The sequence below is a fragment of the Megascapheus bottae genome, chromosome 28, assembly GCF_031878675.1.
Source record: "Megascapheus bottae isolate mThoBot1 chromosome 28, mThoBot2.hap1, whole genome shotgun sequence".
NCBI lineage: Eukaryota > Metazoa > Chordata > Mammalia > Rodentia > Geomyidae > Megascapheus > Megascapheus bottae.
Window position 1 is genome coordinate 5,155,787 of NC_143536.1, and position 20,181 is coordinate 5,175,967.

Consider the following 20,181-nt stretch of genomic DNA (forward strand, 5'->3'; position numbering starts at 1 on the left):
GCTGTCTTCACACTGGACATAACTTAAGGGTTCAGTGATTGGGAATTAGATTCATATATACAATATCATAACAGGACTGGTGTGTGTGTGTGTGTGTGTGTGTGTGTGTGTTGAAGGCCAGAAGCCCAAAAGCATAGTGCTCTACCCCTTGAGCCACACCTTCACCGCCAGGTTTTGTCATGCACTGTAGGGCTGACATGCTAAACAATTTACCAAAATGTTAGCAGGGATGGAGGGCATATGGGTCTGCATTCTACTGCGCTTTCAACTTCTCTCCAGATGGATATTTTTGTCAGTCGCTTTATTTATTATTCTTTCCTTTTTTGTTCTGGACTGTCGTGGGGCTTGTCCTCTGGGCCTGGGCACGGACCCTGAGCTCTTCAGCTCAAGGCTGGTGCTCTACCACCTTGAGCCACAGCGCCATTTCCGGTTTTCTGGTGGTTCATTGGAGATAAGAGTCTCTTGGACTTTCGTGCCCGGGCTGGTTTTGAACTGGGATCTTCAGATCTCAGCCGCCTTGAGTAGCTAGGATGACAGGCTCACGGGGCCCTTTAAGATCTGCCCGCCCCTTAGGTCTCTCCAGGCCCCGCCCATCCCGGAAGGCCCATTGCCCTCCCCCAATCCACGCCCAGCTATCGGCCCCGCCTCTCCGCCCCCAGGCCCCGCCCAGGCCCCGGCCCGGCCCCGCCCCTCAGCTCCAGGCCCCGGCCCGGCCCCGCCCTCCGCCCCAGGCTCCGCCCACCCCGGAAGGCCCATTGCCCCCAATCCACGCCCAGCTACCGGCCCCGCCTCTCCGCCCCCAGGCCCCGCCCAGACCCCGACCCGGCCCCGCCTCTCCGCCCCCAGGCCCCGCCCATCCCGGAAGGCCATTGCCCCGCCCAGGTCCCACCCTCCCCCAGGCCCCGCCCCGCGGCGGAGCGCGGTCACGTGGTCCCGGCTGCGGCGCGGCTCCGCGCGGTCATGGCGGCCGCCCCTCCGTACGCGCCCCGTGGCGGTCACCCGGCCGGGTCGCTGTCGCGGGCGCTGGTGCGGACCCTGGCGCTGGCCGTGCTGGTCGGGCTGTCCCCGAGCGGCCTGGCGGGCGCCGTCCCGAACCCGGGGGACCGCTGGGGGCGCCACAGGCCGAAGCCGCCCGCCTCCCGCAGCCGCTCGGTGCTGGTGGACGCGGCGTCGGGGGAGCTGCGCCTGGTGGACGGCCTCCACCCCGGGGCCGTGGCCTGGGCCAACCTCACCAACGCCATCCTCGAGACCGGGTAAGGGTTGGCCCGACCCGCGCGGGGGACGCGCCCCCGGCTCGCGGGGACTCAGTTTCCCCAGGCTGCAACCCCGCGACGGGACCGGGTCCGCGGCCTGGAGGAGCCGTCGCGGGGGACCCCATCCCCCCCACTCCCGCGGACGGTCCCCGGCTTCCAGCCCGCGGTGGCAGAACGTCTGTCCCGGAGAGGCCCGAGGCTCCCGCAAGGCCCGTTTGTGGCTGCGTGTGCCTCGTGTCCAAAGCTGGGGCGCCGGGACTGTGGGAAAGCTGAGGGTCCCCAGGCTTCCATCGTCACCCAGGTACTCGCTGCTGCCCTGGTAGCTGATGACACGACTCTGCCGATTGTCCAGGTGGCGCCCACCCCCTCCTAGCCCCAGATGGATCTCAGTACATGGAGTTGAACTTAAGGCCTCCCATCCTGACTTGGCTTTTTCACTCAAGGCTGTCCCAATGGATTTTCTGGCCTGGGCCAGCTCAGAACTGTTCCTCAGAGCTCAGCCTCGCAGTGGCTTGGATGACAGGCTGATATTTTTTGACCCTAGGAAGGTGCATTAAAGACCTCGCAGAAATGTATTTATTGACTTCTGTCTATATTTATCTCCCAGAGATGACATTTTAAGAAGAGCCAGAAAGCTTTTAATGGCTCAATAAATCATGTGTTTAATAAGTGCATCCAGGTAGATATTCTAAAAGCTGTTGACGGGCGCAGAGAGGGGTCCCCAAGGCAGAGACTGAAGTCCACACCTTCCGTTTTCAGATGGGGACACTGGGGCTGGTGGTGGGGCGGTTGGCAGGAGGGAGCGTTCCAAGCTGATGTCAGAGGTATGTGTTCAGATCCTGGCTTAGGCCCGGAAGAGGTGGCCTCATGCAGCCGCCTCCTGGTAAGGATGGTGCCTCCCCTGCAGGTGAACCAGGGGATGGTCTCAGGAAAGTCTGGGGACCCAGCAGCTCGGAACAGGACCCCAGGAATGAGAACCTCTCCTGGAGGGCCTTCTGGAATCCCACGCACACAAGTGTGTGTCAGCGGGCAGGTGTGCCACCAGCTTGGGTTTTCTGAGGACACAAGCAGAGGTCCAGCGGCCCTGGAAGGACACCTCCCCTCCCCTGGGGGTGGGGGAGAAAGACCAGCCACTGCTGTCTTCCACGGGTGCCTGAGTCCTTGCTGTGGTCTGGATGGGTAGAGGACACGGGAACTGTGGATTCCCCATCCTGCCCACTCGAGAGCAGCCCTATTGCCCACTCACTTTCCCATTGTTGCTACTAGGAAAGTAGCGGGCTCCTTTTATGCTTGGTTGGTTTTTGAGACAGAACCGTGATCCGAGGTGTCCCAGACCTGCCTCAAAGTTGAGCTCCTTCTGCCTCAGCCTCTCGAGTGCTGGGAGTCCAGGCGTGCTCCACCAGGCCTGGCCCGACTCTCTTGCTCACAGCCAAAAAACAGAGGAACTGAAAAAGTGTGTCAGACCAACTCTAGCCACTTAGAAAGGTAGAGGTAGGAAAAGTAAAAGCCTGTGTGAGTCACTACACCTGGCTTCTAGAATTTTCTGTACATATTCAGGGAAGTAAAAACTGCAATACACCTAGAATTTTATATGAGCAGGCCTGGACATGCATGCAGGTTTATGTGTAAGTATAGACATGTGTGTGAGAAAAGGAGAGATACTTTCAGACATGGTTATTCTGTGGCCACCACTTGGCTTCTTTCTCTTCCTCCCTTCTTTGGCTGTCACCTGTTGTCAACCATGACAGGCGTGGCTGCCTCTGCATTCAGGTTATGTGCTTGGACAGAGGACCGTGGGTCCTGATGCTGGCCTCCCCCTCGGGGGACTCCATTCCCCAGGCTTTGGTGCCAATATGACATGGCCTAGATGAAGGGGTGGGAAGGCTCTGGCCATTGGTGAGGACCGCAAGGCCCACAGTACAGGGCATGGCCTGGGGACTGAGCATCTTTATTTCATAACGGTACCTGGAAGTCCTCCTGTGCTGTCAGATGGGCTGAATTCCTGCCTGCAGTGAGGGGCTGCTGGGGCTGCGTGAGTCAGGCAGTGCCAGGAGAGGATATCGGCAGGTTGTGGGGTTCATTTCTGGAACCTAGGCAGGGCATAGTGGTGCATTCCTGTGATCCCAGCTCTCAAGATGGGCATGCAGGAGGTCATGAGTTTGAGACTACACAGAAATAACTGGGCACCGGTGGCTCACATCCGTCATCCTAGCTGCTCAGGAGGCTGAAATCTGAGGATCAAGGTTCAAAGCCAGCCCGGGCAGGAAAGTCTGTGAGATTCTTATCACTAATAAAACCACTCAGGAGGGAAAAAAAAAGCAGAGAGTGGCACTGTGGCTCAAGTGGTAGAGTGCTAGCCTTAAGCACAAAGAGGCTCAGGGACAGTGCCCAGTTTAAGCCAGCACCCTTGAGCAGATGCATGTCTGGAGGGCTGACCGCGGGTCCTCTTTCTGTCCAGGTGGGCCTTCCTGGAGCTAGGTACCAACGGCACCTACAGTGACACCCTGCAGGCCTACGCAGCCGGCGTGGTGGAGGCCTCTGTGTCTGAGGAGGTAAGGCCGTGGCGGGGTCTGAAGTCTGCTGCCCACTCCTGGGCTGTGGAGTTTAGGCGTGAGCCACCAGGTTCCTCTGCCTCAGTTTCCTTACCTGCAAGTGGGCCTGTCAGTCAGCCTCACAGTGATAGAATAAAGGAAAAGTTCGGTTTTGTTTCCTTCACAGACCTGGGGCTTCCAGTCCAAGGTCTCATTGCTCTGGACCGGGGGGGGGGGGGGGGGGGGACATGGCAGGTGGTGATGGTGGGTGTGGTGTCAGGGCTAAGCATGGCCCTCTGAGCCAGCGGCCTCTGGGGACAGAGTGGAACCAGGTCAGAGCAGCTCTGGGCAGCTAGCAGCAGCTCTCCAGCCGAGCTGTGAGGCTCAGACTTGTCAGCTCAGACTCAGCCTTGTCGTAGCACCAGCAGGCAGTGCCAACAGCCTGGCATGTGACTTGATGTCTTGTTGTTGTTGTTGTTCTTCTTCTTCTTTGTTTTTTGCCAGTCCTGGGCTTGAGCTCAGGGCCTCAGCACTGTCCTTGGGCTTTCTCAAGGCTTGAGCTCCACCACTTGAGCCACAGCACCACTTACACCTTTTTTCTATGTATGTGGTACCTCTGCTAGGCCAAACTCCCAGCCCCTCTTGTCTTTTTTATTGGGGGGGGCGGGTCATGGGTCTTGAACTTGGCCTGGGTGTTGTCCCTGAGCTCTTCAGCTCAAGGCTACCGCCCTACCCTTGAATCAAGCCCCACTTCCCGTGTTTTAGAGGTTAATTGGAGATAAGAGTCTCGGGTCCTTTTATGCCCAGGCTGGCTTTGAACCTCGATCCTCAGATCTCAGCCTCCTGAGTAGCTAGGATGACAGGCATGAGCCACCGTGTCCCAGCTCTTGCTGTCTTCCTATCCTATTGTAAGTGCTTAGAACAGAGTAGGGAGCACAAAACACCTTGGGGTAGCCTGGCGGCCCTTAGCTCCAAGGGGATGCAATCCAGTCTAGACATGGTGGGGGGGCGGGGTGCCACGGGCCTTGGGCCCTGTCAGGGACACAAGCTGGGAGCTGCAGGAGGCGGTGGTAAGGGAGGACTGTCATGAGCCCCAGTGCCCTCAGGGCCCACCCCCAACTTCTATCACACCCTCTCCCCCAGCTCATCTACATGCACTGGATGAACACGGTGGTAAACTACTGTGGCCCCTTCGAGTATGAGGTCGGCTACTGCGAGAGGCTCAAGGGCTTCCTAGAGGCCAACCTGGCATGGATGCAGAAGGAGATGGAGCTGCAAACCAACTCCACCTACTGGCACCAGGTGAGCCCCGCTGCCCTGCCAGGGGCCAGTACCACTCCTGGGGCAGCTGGTACCCACCTCGTCCCTTCCCTCCTGCTGGTCATGCTTCCTCCCGTCTGTCGCATACTGTTTTTCTTGGATGGCAAAGTGATTGCTTCCTACCTGGCTCATATCAAATGCAGGTGGAAACAGTTTGAGTAGAGAAAAGGGACAAAATGAAAACACCAAGCTGGAGCCCCGTGGATTTTATTGCCCTTTCCCCGGCTGTGCTGCTGAGCCCCACCAGGGACTTTGCCCTTGGGCTGCCGTCTCCATCCTCAGTGAAAAAGTCAGTCACCATGAGCATCCTGGAAGAATCTCCAGGGCTCACGTGGGGACTTCCTGCCAATCTAGCTCTGCAAGATAGCTGGTGTGCCTGGTTACACGGCCACGATTCTCACTGCTGCTCACTCCGCCTGTTCCCTGCATCTTATCCCTCTACCTCTATCCCTCATCCACTCGCACACAAGTCCACGCGATTGCCTGTCATCCCCCCAACCCTCCACTAACACGTCCCTCCCCTCAGCCTCTGTGCATGGAGCTTGGGTGCCAGGCCTCTGAGAGGCATGGAAGTCGTGGCTCCTAGATGCCCAGAGGAGCAGGGATTGCAGAGAGAGGTCAGGCCGTAATGGCTAGAAAACAAACTCAGACCAGCAGTAGTCACCAGTGTGGAACTGGGGGCTTCCTGGAGGAGGTGGCTTTTGACCTTGGCTCTTCAGTAGGGATAATGGGTAGGCACAAATATTGGGGATGTGGCCCACTAGAAGTAAGAGAGTGCTTGGCATGGAAGGGCCAGCACTAGGCTGGATGCCAGGCTGGAGCCCCTTCCTTCAGGGAGAAGGGGTAGCCCCGGGAAGAGTTCTCACCCCACCCCACCCCTAGGTGCGGCTCACCCTCCTGCAGCTGAAGGGCCTGGAGGACAGCTACGAAGGCCGAGTGGCCTTCCCCTCGGGGAACTTCACCATCAAGCCCTTGGGGTTCCTGTAAGTGCCCCCCACCATGTGTGCAGGGTAGGGAGGGGCCGGCACACCCAGTGAGACCCCATCCCATGCCAGCCCCATCGTTTCTGGCATCCCCAGGCCAGCCAGGCCCCTACAGCCTCAGCCTGGGGTGGTGTGGGGCCGCAGGCACGTGACCCCGGAATCCGGCCTCGCAGCCTGCTGCAGCTCTCGGGGGACCTGGAAGACCTGGAGCCCGCCCTGAACAAGACCCACAGCAAGCCCGTGCTGGGCTCGGGCTCCTGCTCTGCCCTGGTCAAGCTGCTGCCCGGCCACCGTGACCTGCTGGTGGCCCACAACACCTGGAACTCCTACCAGAACATGCTACGGATCATCAAGAAGTACTGGCTGCAGTTCCGGGAGGGCCCCCAAGGTGTGAGCACCCCACAGGAGAGTGGCGGGTCCCACGGCGCGGGGTGCCAGTCCAGAGCTGTGCCAGGGATACCTGCTTGCCATTGCCACCTGACCTTTCATCTCCAGACCCACAGCCTCGCTGTTGGTTGTTCCCATGCATGTGAGCATCGGGTCAGGCCTGGCTGGCCTTGGCTGACCTTGCTGACCACCTGCAGACACGTACAGCAGGCTGGCTGATCAGAGTGGTGTCATAGGGTGACAAGAATGTCAGGGCAGGTGAGCCCTGGCTGGTGCCTGCGCCACTTGGGCAGGGCATGAAGGCCTCTGAGACCCGGGTAAGACAGGCTCCCCTTTCTGTGGCCGAGCAGGTCAGGCGCAGGTCTGATCGGGGAGAGCCAGACCCCACCTCGTATGGAAGGCAGCAGAGAGTCACCGCACAGGCGGAGGCAGGCCGCTCGATAGCCATGGTTACAAACAACAGAGTAAGGCAGGAGCGAGTTTCTACAGACCTCCGGCGAGGCCCCTGCCACGGTGACCACTGGCCCAGCTTCAACCCCAGGAGTCCCCTGCCCAGTGCCAGGAGTGCATCCTGGACCCCACTTTACAAACTGAGGATGCCAGGAGGTGGTGGGCAGGGGGAAGGAGACCTGCCCCCATCACCAAGCCTGCCCCACCCCAGCTCCCCCTCTAGAACAGCCCCTTCCCGGGAGAGCCCTTTGCCCACTGCAGTGAGTCAAACACAGGAAGCTTCTGGACTGATGTTTAGCAGACAGCGTCCCATGGTAAGAGTCACATTTGACTCTTGCACACTGCCCACGCCTGAGTGTAGCACTAGCTTGCGAGGCAGAGCCCTGGGAGCCTGAGATCAGCAAAGCTCGCTGAGGTGTGGCTGGTGTGGCTGCCTGGAGGCAGGAGGGCCTCCATGGCCTCCACGGTGCTCTTGGGCCTGGCTTCTTCCTTTGTGGACACTGTCCACAAAATGTGCAGCTGCAGAGCTGCCCTGGTCGTTGTTTATACCCAGCCGGCTGCTAGTCTGTGCGTGTGCGTGTGCGTGTGCGTGCGTGTGTGTGTGTGATGGGGCCTTTTCAAATCCTTGCCTGGAACTTGCATCCTCCTGCCTGAGCATCCCAATGCTGGGATTGCAGCGTGGCCACCCCTGGCCGCACGCACCTGCATCTTCTATGTGAAGCGCACTGTTCGCCAAATGGAGTGGGGTTTACACTGGGGCCTGCTCCCTTCCCACCTGGGGACCTCATCTTGCTAGATGTGGGTGCTGGGTCTCCACTGGAGACCACCAGCTCCTGGCTGCCCTCCCCACAGAGAACCAGCAGCTGGTCCCTGGCAGCAAGCAGGTCTTCTCGTCCTACCCCGGAACCATCTTCTCCTGCGACGACTTCTACATCCTGGGCAGCGGGTTGGTGAGTCACTTGAGCTCCTCCCCTGGGTGCATCCCCTCCCTTAGGATGCACCCCCTCCGCGGGTTGTGCCGTACCCCAGCGACTCTGTGCCAGCGTGAGCTTTAGTCCAGGGCTGGAGCTGTGCAGGACCAGAGCCCAGTGGGGGATGGAGGTGGAGGCTGCCGTCTGCCACCACAGTCCCAGCTCCCTTTCTGGCTAGGGTGCCCTGGTCCCCACAAGAGCTTGATCAATAGAGATCCCCACACTGTGTGTGTGTGGGGGGAGCCCTGCTGTGGCCTGGGGGATCCCTGACCTCTGTGACCTCCCGCTGGTGTTGGGAGGCTCCCCCTCCTCCCCACCCACGTCCTTGCTCTCAGCTGCCCCACTTCTGCTGTTTACAGTGGGCTGTTTCCACCGCTTACCCTGGCAGGCTCCAGGTTTGTTTAGAAATGTGTTCTTGGCACCCTCAGAGGAGGCTGGCGCCCTGTGGCCCAGGGCCCCAAGGCGGTGCTGCCAGGAGACACAGCTGGCTTCTCAAAACGTCCTCTGCACAGGGACTGGTGGAGGGCTGTGGCTCTCTTCTCTTTTCTGTAGCTTTTCCCCAAGGCTGGGCGTGAGGGTAAAGGGCTTGCTGGGGAATGGGGCAGTCCCAGGGGCTCCCCTTGGGCAGGGCCTCCCTCTTGGTTTTTTTTTTGCCAACTTCAAAGCATGTGGCTTTGGGGGAGTGGGTCTCCTGGTTCCCAGCCCCCAAGGCTGTTCAGAGGTAGGCAGAGCTGACCGGAAGTTGGAGACAGCTGGAAGGACAGCCAGTCTCATTACTTTGATGAGCAGTCTGTACTCCAAGAAGTGTAGACATTTGTGGCTTGGAATAATTTTATATGCTCTGATCAGGATACTCTCCCACTTTCTTTGCTGTTGTTGTTCCAGTACTAGTTCTTAAACTCAAAGGCTATCCCTTACCTTTTTTGCTCAAGGCTGGTCCTCTGCCACTTCAATTATACCTCCAGTTTTGGCTTTGGCTGGCTCATTGGAGATAAGAGTCTCTCAGGGCTAGGAGCGTGGCCCCGTGGTAAAGTGCTTGCCTAGCATGCGTGAAGCCCTGGGTTTGATTCCTCGGTACCGCATACACAGAAAAAGCCAGAAGTGGCGCTGTAGCTCATGTGGCAGAGTGCTAACCTTGAGCAAAAAGTGTTCAAGGAAAATGCCGGGCCCTGAGTTCAAGCCACAGGACTGGCAAGAAAAAAAAAAAGGAAAGAAAAAGAAAAGTTTCTCAGAAACATCTACCCCAGCTGGCTGGCTTCACACTGCGCTCCTCAGATCTCAGCCTCCCGAGTAGCCACAGTGCCGGCACTGAATGGAGAGTGAACCAGCCTCTCCACACTCAGCGACAGCACCCCTCCCTCCCCCCCAGGTCACCCTGGAAACCACCATTGGCAACAAGAACCCCACCCTGTGGAAGTACGTGCAGCCCGAGGGCTGTGTGCTGGAGTGGGTGCGAAACCTCGTGGCCAACCGCCTGGCTGTGGATGGGGACTCCTGGGCGGACACCTTCAAGAGGTTCAACAGTGGCACGTGAGTGGGCAGTGAGTGGACACGTGAGTGGATCAGCGGCCTGGCCTGGGGCAGAGTCCTTAGCATTCAGACCCAGGAGCCAGGGAAAAGGGCTTTCCCGTCCTGTTTAAAGGGTGGGTGGAAGATTAGGTTTGGCTGGAGGACTATGGGGGGAGGAGGAGGAGGAAGCGGAGGAAAGAGGAGGAGGGGGAACCATCATGACGACAATGACGACAATGATGATGGGAATAGCAGGCTTGTGACTCGGGGTCTCTGAGACCCTGGGACTCGTTGTGTGGGTCGAGGACCCCTCTGCTGACCCATGCTGGGGAGCCACGGAATGCCAAGCCAGCAGCGTGGGCACCTGGCTGGGATGCATGTTGCCGGGGTGTTGGCCGGGCCTTCCTGGGCCACCGCTGCGGGGACTCAGCCGAGCGAGCGCCGGGCTGGCCGGGCAGCGGCCTGGCTCTCCTGAGGCCTCACCCTGCACCGCAGGTATAATAACCAGTGGATGGTCGTGGACTACAATGTGTTCATCCCGGGAGCGCCCAGTCTGGCCAGCGGGGTGCTCACCGTCTTGGAGCAGATCCCGTGAGTGGCCGCTGGGTGGGCTCTGCCCAGGGGACCCAACCTCCTGGGAGAGGGGCAGGGAGGGCCCGGCAGTCGCCCAGTCCCCCCTCCTGCATGGGCCCGGCTCACCGAGCCCTCTGCTCCCAGGGGCATGGTGGTGACGGCTGACAAGACCCAGGAGCTCTACAACACGACCTACTGGGCCAGCTACAACATTCCGTACGTGCTGCCCCTCCTCCCCTGCTCCCCAGGCTGCCCTTTCTTCTTGGGGTACAGGGTTCCCTCCTGTTTTTCTAGTACTGGGCTTGAACTCCAGGCCTCTCATGCTCACTCTGCTTGGGCTGGTTCCACACCAGGTTTTTGCCAGGGGTCCCCGGCAGTGCTTCCCAGAGGCCCTGTGCCTGGGAGCGCAGGCTGTGGCCTCCAGTTCTGGCCCTGGGGTGGGAGAGTCGGGGGTGGATTGGACAGCCCGCCACTTTCCCAGCGGATGTTGGCTTGGCTGCCTTGGTGCCCACTGCTTCCTTTCTGGTGGAATCACAGGAGGCTGGGGTTTGAACCTGGGTGCGGTGGGCTCTGGAGCCAAGCTCAGCCATCCCTGCTGCCCGGTGTCATGGTGTGAGTGACAATGCTGTGCTGTCACCACCCCTCGGCGCTCCTGGCCTCTGGCAGGCCAGGGCCTTGATCTGGGTCCTGCTGACCAGCTCTGTCCCACAGATCCTTCGAGGCTGTGTTCAACGCCAGCGGGCTGCAGGAGCTGGTGGCCCAGTACGGGGACTGGTTCTCCTACAACAAGAGCCCCCGCGCCCAGATCTTCAGGCGTAACCACTCGCTGGTGCATGACATGGAATCCATGCTCCGGCTGATGAGGTGGGCCCCGTCCTGCCTCGGCGTCCTGACCAGAAAGCAGCATAGCGGCCAGGCTGCCTGCACTGGGGACCCCGTGCAGGCCCCGTGCTGCTCCCCGCCATCCTGGGGGAGCCCCCACTTCACAGGCAGTGGAGGGATCGTGTGGATGTGGATGTGTGGCCAGGGCCACCAGAGTCCCCAGAAGTGTTGTGGAGGGACAGAGCAGGGTGCCTCACCCGGCGTGGGGTGCAACCCGAGGCCCCTCCTGAGGAAGACCCAGACGGAGACTGGTTGGGGAAGCCAGGGGCAGTGGCCTTGAGGCTGTCACCTCCTTCACCAGGTACAATGACTTCCTCCACGACCCCCTGTCGCTGTGTGAGGCCTGTGACCCCAAGCCCAATGGGGAGAATGCCATCTCCGCCCGCTCCGACCTCAACCCTGCCAACGGCTCCTACCCGTTCCAGGCACTACAGCAACGCTCTCACGGGGGCATCGACGTGAAGGTGGCCCACGGCGGCTGCAGGGCGCGGGGCTCACGGGAGGGCCTTAGGGTACGGTGGGCCAGGCCCCCCCAGGTCTCATCCACCTGTCCTCTGCCCCCAGGTCACTAGCATGTCACTAGCCAAGGCCCTGGGGCTGCTGGCCGTCAGTGGCCCCACGTGGGACCAGGTGCCCCCGTTCCAGTGGAGTGCCTCACCCTTCCCGGACATGCTGCACATGGGCCAGCCGGACCTCTGGAAGTTCTCTCCTGTGGAGATCCTGTGGGGCCCATTCCAGAAGGCTGGCCCCGCCCCCTGAGGGGCCCTGACCTCACCAGTGGTCTCCTCCCGGAACGACATGCCAACCCTGCGGGGTGCAGACTGTCCTCACAGTCCCCCCTCAAGTGGAGGGCGCTAGAGCCAGCCTCCTCTGCCTGTCTAGCCTCCTTCCTGCCTCCATAGCTCACCCTCCATTGCTCTCTCTCCCATTTCTCTGTCTCTGCCATCTCTGAGCCCATCTTCACACACGCTCCAGCCCCAGGACTCCTCCCCTCTGATTCCTGGGGGTTCCCTGGGTGCTGAGCACCCTCCTGGGACCTGGGTGTGGTCTCTGGTTGCTCCTGGCCCAGGCTAGGGCCTCCCCCTCAGGGTGCAGCCCTGCCAGGTCCCTCTGTCTGGGCACAGAAGCTTTGACAACACACACAAACCAAAGTATCAGGCCCTCAGTGTCTTTTCCCTGCAGGGCTAGTGGACGCGCCGCTCCATACTCCAGTCTGCCCCACCCCTGCCTGTGCCTTCCCGTGGGCTCTGGGCACTGCCGCAGCTCCCCACTGCAGGAGCCAACCCGCAGGCTGTGACGCCATTAAACATGAGAGGCTGTGACTGGGCTGTTTCTTGGGTTGTGGAAGGGGTGGGCCTGTCTCTTGTGCAGCCACAGCTAGATCTTCCACTGACAGACAGCTCTCCACTTGTCTGTCCCCAGGCCAACCCACCCACTGTACATTTGTGATAACTCCCCTGCCCAGCAACCCATTAGTCCATCTACCGTCCACCCACCCACCCTATGTGTTTATTGAGCATCTAGGGCCTGCTGTAGGGCCTTGGTAACCGCCAGGCCCCTCACAGGCCCTTCTGTAGGCTGTAGCCCGTCACAGAGTGACCCCTTCCTAGTGGCCTTCCGTGCACCCCCTGTGCTTGGGGGGTGGAAAGCATCCAGCCCAGCCTGGAGCCCCAGACATGGGTTCAAGTCCTGTCACTCACTAGGTGTAGACCCAAGCTCTTATTGTCTTGGTGGCCTCATGTGCAAAATGGGGCTTCAATGAGGATGTCCTCTGTGTGTGTGTGTGCACACGCGTTACCAAGCTTGAGCTCAGGGCCCTAACCTGGCTGGTGCTCTACCATGCGAGCCATATCCCTGTAGCCCAGCCTTTCGCTGATGAATGAGAGGAGCCTCGTGGACTGTCCAGGCTGGTGTCAAGTTGGGATCCTCAGATCTCAGCCTCCTGAGCTGCTAGGATGACAGGTGCGAGCCATCAATGCGCGCCCGAGATTTTTTTTTTAAATAAATATGTATTCATCCTTTTCACTGAAAAAGTGCACATTAGAAAAATGGTAGAGCCAAGCTGGATCTCTGGGAAGAAGGCGGGCTCCCGATACATACCGGGCTGTAAAGTGCCTGCCTCCCGGCTGGGCTCTGCAGAAAGCCCAGGTGGCTCACCTGCTGCGGAGATCTGGGTCCCTGCCAGGGGCCTGGCGTGCCACTCTGAGCAGCTGCCACCCTTGGGTGGCTGAGGACAGTCACCCGTGATACTCAGTCAGCGCCTTGGGGGGGGGGTGGTGACTGCCCGGCCCAGCGCTGCTCACAATCCCAAAAGAGCCGGGATGGCTGAGCTCACTGGGGCGGCCCATTCGCCATGCCCAGCTGCGTCTGGAGGGCCCGCAGCTGGGCCAGGCTGATGTTGCTGCCCCCACAGACGATGACCACCAGGGATGACAGGGGCACCGGGAGCTTCCCCGCTGTCTGCAGCTTCTTCACCACGCGGCTGTAGACGGCGGCCAGGGCGGCCCCGCAGGCGGGCTCCACCAGCGTCTTCTCATCGTCTGCAGGGAGGGAACAGGGGTGGCCGGGCACTGTAAGGCTATTGGTGGAGCTTGGGGGTCATGGACCAATCAGATCAGGCCATTTGCAGACCTTGGGAGACATGAACCAATCAGCCCAGCTCTGGCCACAGACCCAAGTCTCAGCCCAAACCTCTCCTGATCACATTGGGTAGACTGTCTAAGCCTGAGCCAAGGTCTAGGTTTCCTCCTGTGTCTTCACAGGTATAAAATGGTTGCCCTGAAGCGCGGAGTAGCCAGATTGCTTACAGGGTCAGGAGAATGAAGTGGCAGCAGCCCAGGGCTCCCCCCTCCCCTCCAGTCCCTGTCCCAGGCTGAACCTACAGAGAGGTGTTAGTGGCTCCTCTGAGCCCACCCTTTCCTCTTTTACCATAGTTACTAGAAAGCTGGGGACTCCACATTTTAGTCCCTATTGTCACCGTTACTTCCTTGCAGGTAGCATTTCTGTGTTTGTTTTCTCACTGTGTTGTACTAAGAGAAAGGACACATTCTAGGCAGGAATAAGAGGCAAAACTGGAGTGAGCAGGATCCCTTGGCACGTACCCACAAACTTCTCAATGGCGGCCACAGCCTCCTGATCCGAGACCACCTCAGAGAAAATGGGGTGTTCCTGAAACACCTTCAGAGCCTGTGCCCCCACAGTCGTCACACCCAGAGCCTTGGCGACACTGGAAGAGGTGGGGACAAGGGTGGGAACAGGGGAGGGAGCAGACGAGAGGGGAAGGAGGCAGAGATGGGGACAGGGAGGAGAGAAAGAGGTGCATGTGAGAGAAAACCTCTGCCCCTCTCTGCCTGGCCTTCCAGGCTCCGAAATATGGCCACCTCCTCAGTGCCATGGCTCCCTTCCTCCCCACTTCCCACCAAAACAAGCACCACGAGTCCTTCAGGAAAGGCCTGAAGGTATGAAGTCTTCCGTGGGCATAATGTCATTCATGACAATTTTTGCTGATATTAATTGCCTGGATTTGTATGAAGGAAACTGAGGCAGGGTGTGTGGGAAATCTCCACAATAACCACTTCTGTCCCCACAGGGGACAGAGGCCAGCTTAGAAGCTGCCAGGCTCAGAAATCTAGAGGAAGCTCTTGCCTTTCTGGGGCAGAGAACTCTTGTTCACTGCAGGAATTCTAACTGCACTGCACCAAGACACTTTCCCAGGTTCTCTTGCAGCTAGGTGTGACCACATAACCTAAGTTCTGGCCACTGAGGGACAGGAAGAAGTAGAGTTCAGCATGTTTTTCAACCTTATGATCATGTGGAAGTGACAGTGTGCTTTGAATTTGGAACTTGGGACTCACCCCTGGCTGTTGATTGGGGTGCAAGGCTGTCTCCCACTGATGGGCAGGGGTTGGGGAGCAGCAATCAAATGTGACTCCATCCCAGCTGTGTACTCACAGACAAGCAACAACTCCATAGAAGAGGGCTGTGTTAAGTGAGGTGCATTTTTTTTTCTAGGATGAGTCTCCCGGGGTGGAACCTAGTTATAGTCAAAGGCTAGCTGCAGATTGTCTTTAAGGCTTTCTGCTTTTGGTTCCTCTTTCCCACCAGATGGAGGGTGGGTGTGGTAGCTGGCACTTAGGCAGCAATTTTGGATGCAGAATGGTGTGTCAAGAATTCCAGGAACCCAGTGTCTGACATAGGCTTGTCCTTGAAGTGCCCACCTCCAGATTCCCATAGAAAACTAAAGTTCACTTGCGGTACTGAACCCCAACGCTAAGGTCAGTGGAACAAATGTTGGGTGCTGGAATATGAACGCTCTGGGAGCAAGAGCAATGGATATTTGTCAACTCTCTCCAAGATCAGCCAGTGTCTTGCACAAGTCAGGGGCTCAATAATTGGTTGGCAGATTAGTGGGGTGGGTAAACCCTGACTTCTAGAAATGATTAATATAGGCAAGTGCCTCTGGACCACACGTGTGGTCCCAAGATACCCAAGAGACCAAGATCTGATGATTGTGGTTCGAAGCCAGCCCTGGTAGATAAGTCGGTGAGACTCTTATCTCCAATTTACCATCAAATAGCCAGAAGCAGAGATATGGCTTAAGTGGGAGAGGGCAAGCGTTGTGACAAAAAGCTAAGGGACAGTGCCCAGATCCTGAGTTCAAGCCCCAGGACACACTCACACACACACACACACACACACACACGCTTCACATAAGAACGTGTAACATGGCTGGCACAGAGTCCCAGCCAGCCCATGCACAAACACCCACAGCCTCCCTCGGCTTTCCTGTAGAACGGGGCTAGCACGAGCACTGTGGATCAGGAGACCCCCGCTGCTCACCTGGTGATCTCAGGCAAGGAGACCAGCTTGCCCGCTCTGGTGGCTGCGTGGAAGCTGTGGGCACCGAAGGTTTCCATGGCGATGATGGGCACGTCTCTCCAGCCCACCTCCTGCAGCCCCTGGACCACTCCGCACAGCAGCCCCCCGCCCCCCACGGACAGCACGATGGCCCCTGGCTTTGTGCTCAGTGCCTCTTTCAGCTCCTTGACGATGGACATGTGACCTTCCCTGGGGGGGGGGAGTGAGGGGAGAGGGTGAGGTCAGGAGAAGTGGGGGTGGGTCAGAGCTGACACCCCACTGGATGACAACCTGGGTTGGACTCAACCCATCTGAGGCAGCCAATGCATCTTGGACTAACCCCCCTGCCCCACCTGTCCCCTGGCCTGGCCACTGAAGCTGCCTACAATGTGGCCTCCAGTGGTGCCAGGAGGTGACACCACCGGGCGGTGACACCCTTGAGCTGGTGGCTAGGGGAGATGATGGCTGAAAGGCACACTTCCGTGGAGCTGTGTATGTGTCTGTGTAAGACAGATACCCAGGTTCCCCACACCAGAGAACCTGGAGATCCACTCACCAGATGAGGGGGTCGTCAAAGGGGGGCACGAAAACCCAGCCGGGGTTGTTCTTTACCAGGGCCTTGGCCAGGTCAAAGGCCTCCACCAGGGTCTGTGGGACAACAGGACAGGGGCGGTGGTGGGGACCCTGTCTGCCCCAGGTGCTCGGGGGTGGAGCTGAGTTGTGGGGGCCTGTCAGCTCCCAGGTACCCCTGGGCTGGGTCGGGCAGGCCTGACCAATGGGCGGGGCTGACCAATGGGCGGGGCTGAGCAGTGGGCGGGGCCGAGCAGTGGGCGGGGCCTCCACCTGGGTTGGCACTCACCTCCCCCACCACCTCGACCGTGGCACCTTCGCTCTTGAGCTTCTCCACGGTGAGCTCGGGTGTGGTACTGGGCACAACAATGGTGGCAGGGATGCCTAGTTTCCTGGCAGCATAGGCGGCCGCCAAGCCTGCGTTGCCCGCTGTGTGTGGGGGGATGGATGCATCAGTGTGGGAGGGACATGACTCCCCCCTGGCCAGGTCACCCCACACTTAGAGCTCTGGCCTCTCCCTCCTCCCAGGAGGCCTTGTCCTAGAAGTCAGCGTAGAGACGACGGGCAGATGTGTGTAACAGCTGAAATCAGGGCGCAGAGAGGTGACAGGCCTGGCCCCTGGACACACAGCGAGGACACAGGGAAGCTGATCACTTACCAGAGGAGCAGACGAAACGCTCACAGCCTTGTCCAGCCCACTGTGGAGACAAGAGCAGGAATGAGGGCCACCCGCCCACTGCAGGCTTAGCCTTCACCCCTTAACTAGTGTGGGCGCTTGTCCTCACAGCCCGGTGGCACCCCTTTGAGTCTGTTTTGGAGCCAGCCAGGTAGGTCTCCCTGCCTTGTCCTCCTGTGGGCTAGGGTGGCAGATGGGTGTCATCTTCCCTGGCTCCTTGGGAGGAAAGACGGCTTTCCCCGCCCCCCCCCCAGGGGTGCCAGCCCGGCCTGTACCGTCTTGCAGAAGTGTCCAATGCCTCGGATCTTGAAGGAGCCGGAAGGCTGGGAGCTGTCCATCTTGAGGTAGACTCTGGCGCCGGCCACCTTGGACAGGGTCATGCTGTCGCGGACGGGGCTCTGCACGTGCAGGGGCTCCGTGGACGCCATTGCTGGGGGGTCGGGCAGGAGGGGAGGGTCAGGAGTGCTGGCTGGGTGCTGGCGGCTGTCCTGGGGTTGGATGAGCTGTGGTAAGAAAAGTTCAGAGGCGCTACAGTGACCCGAGACTTGAAACCTCAGTCAGGTCACTTGTGCATATTGGGCTGTGAGCAGGCAATCTGTCCTCTGCTTCAGCTCCCCAGGTCTGCAAAGTGGGGTGCGGTTTGGGGGACTCGGGCGGTGTGCTCAGAGCACAGGCTCCCTCCAGATCTGTGCCCTCCCAGAAACTCGGAGCCAGCACCTCCGTTTTTTGTTTTTTTTTTTTTGCCAGTCCTGAGGCTTGAACTCAGGGCCTGGGCACTGTCCTTGGACACCTTTTTTTCTCAAGGCTAGCACTCTACCACTTGAGCCACAGCACCACTTGTGGCTTTTGTGTATGTCTGTGGTACCAGGGAATGGAATCCCGGGTTTCATGCATTCTAGGCAATCGAGCACTCTACCATTAGGCTGCCCTGGACCTGGGCACTCTTGGTTTAAGGTAGACTCCAGACAGCTGGCTAGACATTCTCAGTAGTTAGAAAAGGGGGGCGGGCTGTGGCCACCCCTATCCGCCTCAGCACATCCCACTACTATCACCCCCACAATTGCCTGAGTTAACTCAGATCCCAGACAGGTCACCTCCTTTCAGGTAGATGGATGCCCTGACTGTGAGTCAGAAATGTGGGCACTTTACAACAGGGGCTCCCCGCTACTCAGAAGGCTGAGATCTGAGGATTGAAGTTTGAAGCCAGCCAGGCCAGGAAATTCCATGGGACTTTTATCTCTAATGAACCACCAGAAAGCCAGCCAGCAGTGGCTCAAGTGGAAGAGCACTAGACTTGAGCAGAACAGTTCAGTTACAGCGCCCAGGCCCTGAAGGCAAACCTCAGGACTGGCACAGAATAAAAACAAAACCAAAACGCTCCCCCAAATCTGTTAGCAATAACGTTCGGTTCCTATAGGATGTATCCCAGCCCCGGCATCCAGTCATGACCACTGGGTGTGGAAAGCCCAGGGATCTCACCACAGAGACTCCAGCCAGTCAGGGGGTTAGGTGAGGGCCGGGCCACTTACCGGACAGAAGCAGTAAAAAGCCACTGGATTGGGTAGGTGGTCACTGGTCCGTGCAGAGGGGAAGATAGAGCACAGACTGCAGAGTGCTCTGCTCTGGCTTTATCTCCCCAGAGCCTCCAGGCAGCCAATGGGATCACAGGACCGCCCCTCCTGTGAAGCCACGCCCACAAGACCACACCCCAGTCCAGACCACACCCCTAGGCTGCTGGGGCTTCCCTAAAGGGAGGGAGGGCTAGCCTGCCCCGGGGGTCCCCCAGTGGCCTCAACCCCCATCTCCTCCCACCCTCCATTTCCTCATTTGAGATTGTAACGTCACCAGCTACCCCAGGCTCTTTTGGATGGCATGGGATCCTGAGAGACCTTTAACCTCACCGATCTGTGCTTGGCATGTAGTAGATGCCCCCCAAACCATCAGTATGGTGGAGTGAGGTGGCATATGTCTGGAATGCTAGCCAGCACCCAAAGAGGCTCAAGTAGAAGGACTGCATGTCCCAAGCCAGGCTGGGTGGCATGGCCAGACCCTGTCTCCAAAAGAGAAAAAGAAATAATAATCAAGCAGCATGGGTAATGGCCACAGAGCCCTCCCTCAGCAAGTGGCCCAGGACAGTAGTGGGCACAGTAACAATCACAGAGTGAGAAACTGAGGGCTGGGTGGGGTGGCCTGTCATCCCAACTCTGGGAGACAGAGGTGGTGGCTGAGGATGAAGGTTCCAGGCCAGCTGAGCAAACATAGCAAGAGATATCACTTGAAAAATGAATTTTAAAAGGCTCGGGACAAGGCTCAAGTGGGTGGAGCTTGCTTAGCAGGAACCCAGGTTCTGAGTTCAAACCCCAGGATCACCAAAAGAGAACAAGAAAAATGAGAAGAAAAAAACCAAACCTGCCTGCCCCACACCAAACCTCCTGTCCACGCTTGGCTGCGTGCAGAACACAGAGAGCACGTCTGCACGCCATGCACAGACGCACGCACCTACACATGCACACCAGGCTGCCTCTCTCCCTGGCCCCACCACAGAGCTTCCTTGTCATCCTGGCCAGGTCAGGAATATTGATGAGGTGGAGGGCAGCTAGGGCACAAGCAGCTGGCACAGCTGTCCCTGTGGGCAGGACATACTGTCCCGGGCCTGCCCGAGGACATCCCCAATGTGGGGGACCTGAGGTAGCAGAGCAGGGACAGCATGGCATCCAGGTGTTCCTTGTGGACTCGGCCATCCCTATGTGTGCCACGTGGGGTCCTCAGGTCCCAGCCGGCTGGGTCCCAGGTCACCTTGTCTGCCCTTTCCTCAGATACCCCTGGAAGTCTTGTCCACACGGCCTTGCCTTAGATTAGAATGTCACCTTCACTGTGGAGGCCCTCTCCCTCCGAATCCTCCCCACCGTCGTCGACCTCTCTGTCCAGTGTTTCTGCCGGGGCCCTGTCCCAACCCCCACCACTTGACTAAGCTCCAAGAGGGGGCACCCTGGTTTGTTCTGTCACTGCTGGACCCAGGTGCTTGCACAGATTCTGGCACACAATGCGTATCTGAGAAAAATAAAGAATCCCAAGGCACTGAGTTCAAGTCACACTTTCACAGGGTTGAGGGAGGGAAGAAAGAAAGGAAGAGAGGGAAGGAGGGAGGGAAGAAAAAAGAAAAACCTAAATAGCCAACCAAGCAAGGTAGGCATGCAGCTGCACAACCGCCCAGGCTGA

General features: G+C 58.8%; 2 protein-coding genes across 2 annotated transcripts; one reads left to right on the forward strand and one right to left on the reverse strand.

The window, feature by feature from the left end:
• The first annotated feature begins 933 nt into the window (after positions 1–933).
• Plbd2 (phospholipase B domain containing 2) lies at positions 934–12,181 on the forward strand. The gene is made up of 12 exons (XM_090320147.1): positions 934–1,253; positions 3,712–3,805; positions 4,928–5,086; positions 5,987–6,087; positions 6,261–6,475; positions 7,777–7,874; positions 9,265–9,425; positions 9,900–9,995; positions 10,122–10,193; positions 10,689–10,841; positions 11,161–11,323; positions 11,424–12,181. The coding sequence occupies exons 1-12, from the start codon at positions 961–963 to the stop codon at positions 11,616–11,618; spliced, it is 1,800 nt and encodes a 599-aa protein (XP_090176273.1). The 5' UTR covers positions 934–960; the 3' UTR covers positions 11,619–12,181.
• Positions 12,182–12,834: 653 nt separating this feature from the next.
• On the reverse strand, positions 12,835–18,555 carry Sds (serine dehydratase). The gene is made up of 8 exons (XM_090320148.1): positions 18,492–18,555; positions 17,238–17,465; positions 16,945–16,984; positions 16,576–16,715; positions 16,273–16,364; positions 15,699–15,926; positions 13,961–14,085; positions 12,835–13,399 (listed from the first exon to the last, which is right to left on the reverse strand). Exons 2-8 carry the CDS (start codon positions 17,388–17,390, stop codon positions 13,191–13,193), a joined length of 987 nt encoding a protein of 328 aa, XP_090176274.1. The 5' UTR covers positions 17,391–17,465; positions 18,492–18,555; the 3' UTR covers positions 12,835–13,190.
• Positions 18,556–20,181: the final 1,626 nt, after the last annotated feature.

Coding starts and splice junctions, on each gene's coding strand:
- Plbd2 (XM_090320147.1), top strand. CDS start 961: ATGGCGGCCGCCCCTCCGTACGCGCCCCGTGGCGGTCACCCGGCCGGG. Junction 3,806..4,927: donor AGGCCTCTGTGTCTGAGGAG/GTAAGGCCGTGG, acceptor CCTCTCCCCCAG/CTCATCTACATGCACTGGAT. Junction 6,088..6,260: donor ATCAAGCCCTTGGGGTTCCT/GTAAGTGCCCCC, acceptor CCGGCCTCGCAG/CCTGCTGCAGCTCTCGGGGG.
- Sds (XM_090320148.1), bottom strand. CDS start 17,390: ATGGCGTCCACGGAGCCCCTGCACGTGCAGAGCCCCGTCCGCGACAGC. Junction 15,927..16,272: donor TTTGACGACCCCCTCATCTG/GTGAGTGGATCT, acceptor CCCCCCCCCCAG/GGAAGGTCACATGTCCATCG. Junction 13,400..13,960: donor CGCCATTGAGAAGTTTGTGG/GTACGTGCCAAG, acceptor CCCTCCCTGCAG/ACGATGAGAAGACGCTGGTG.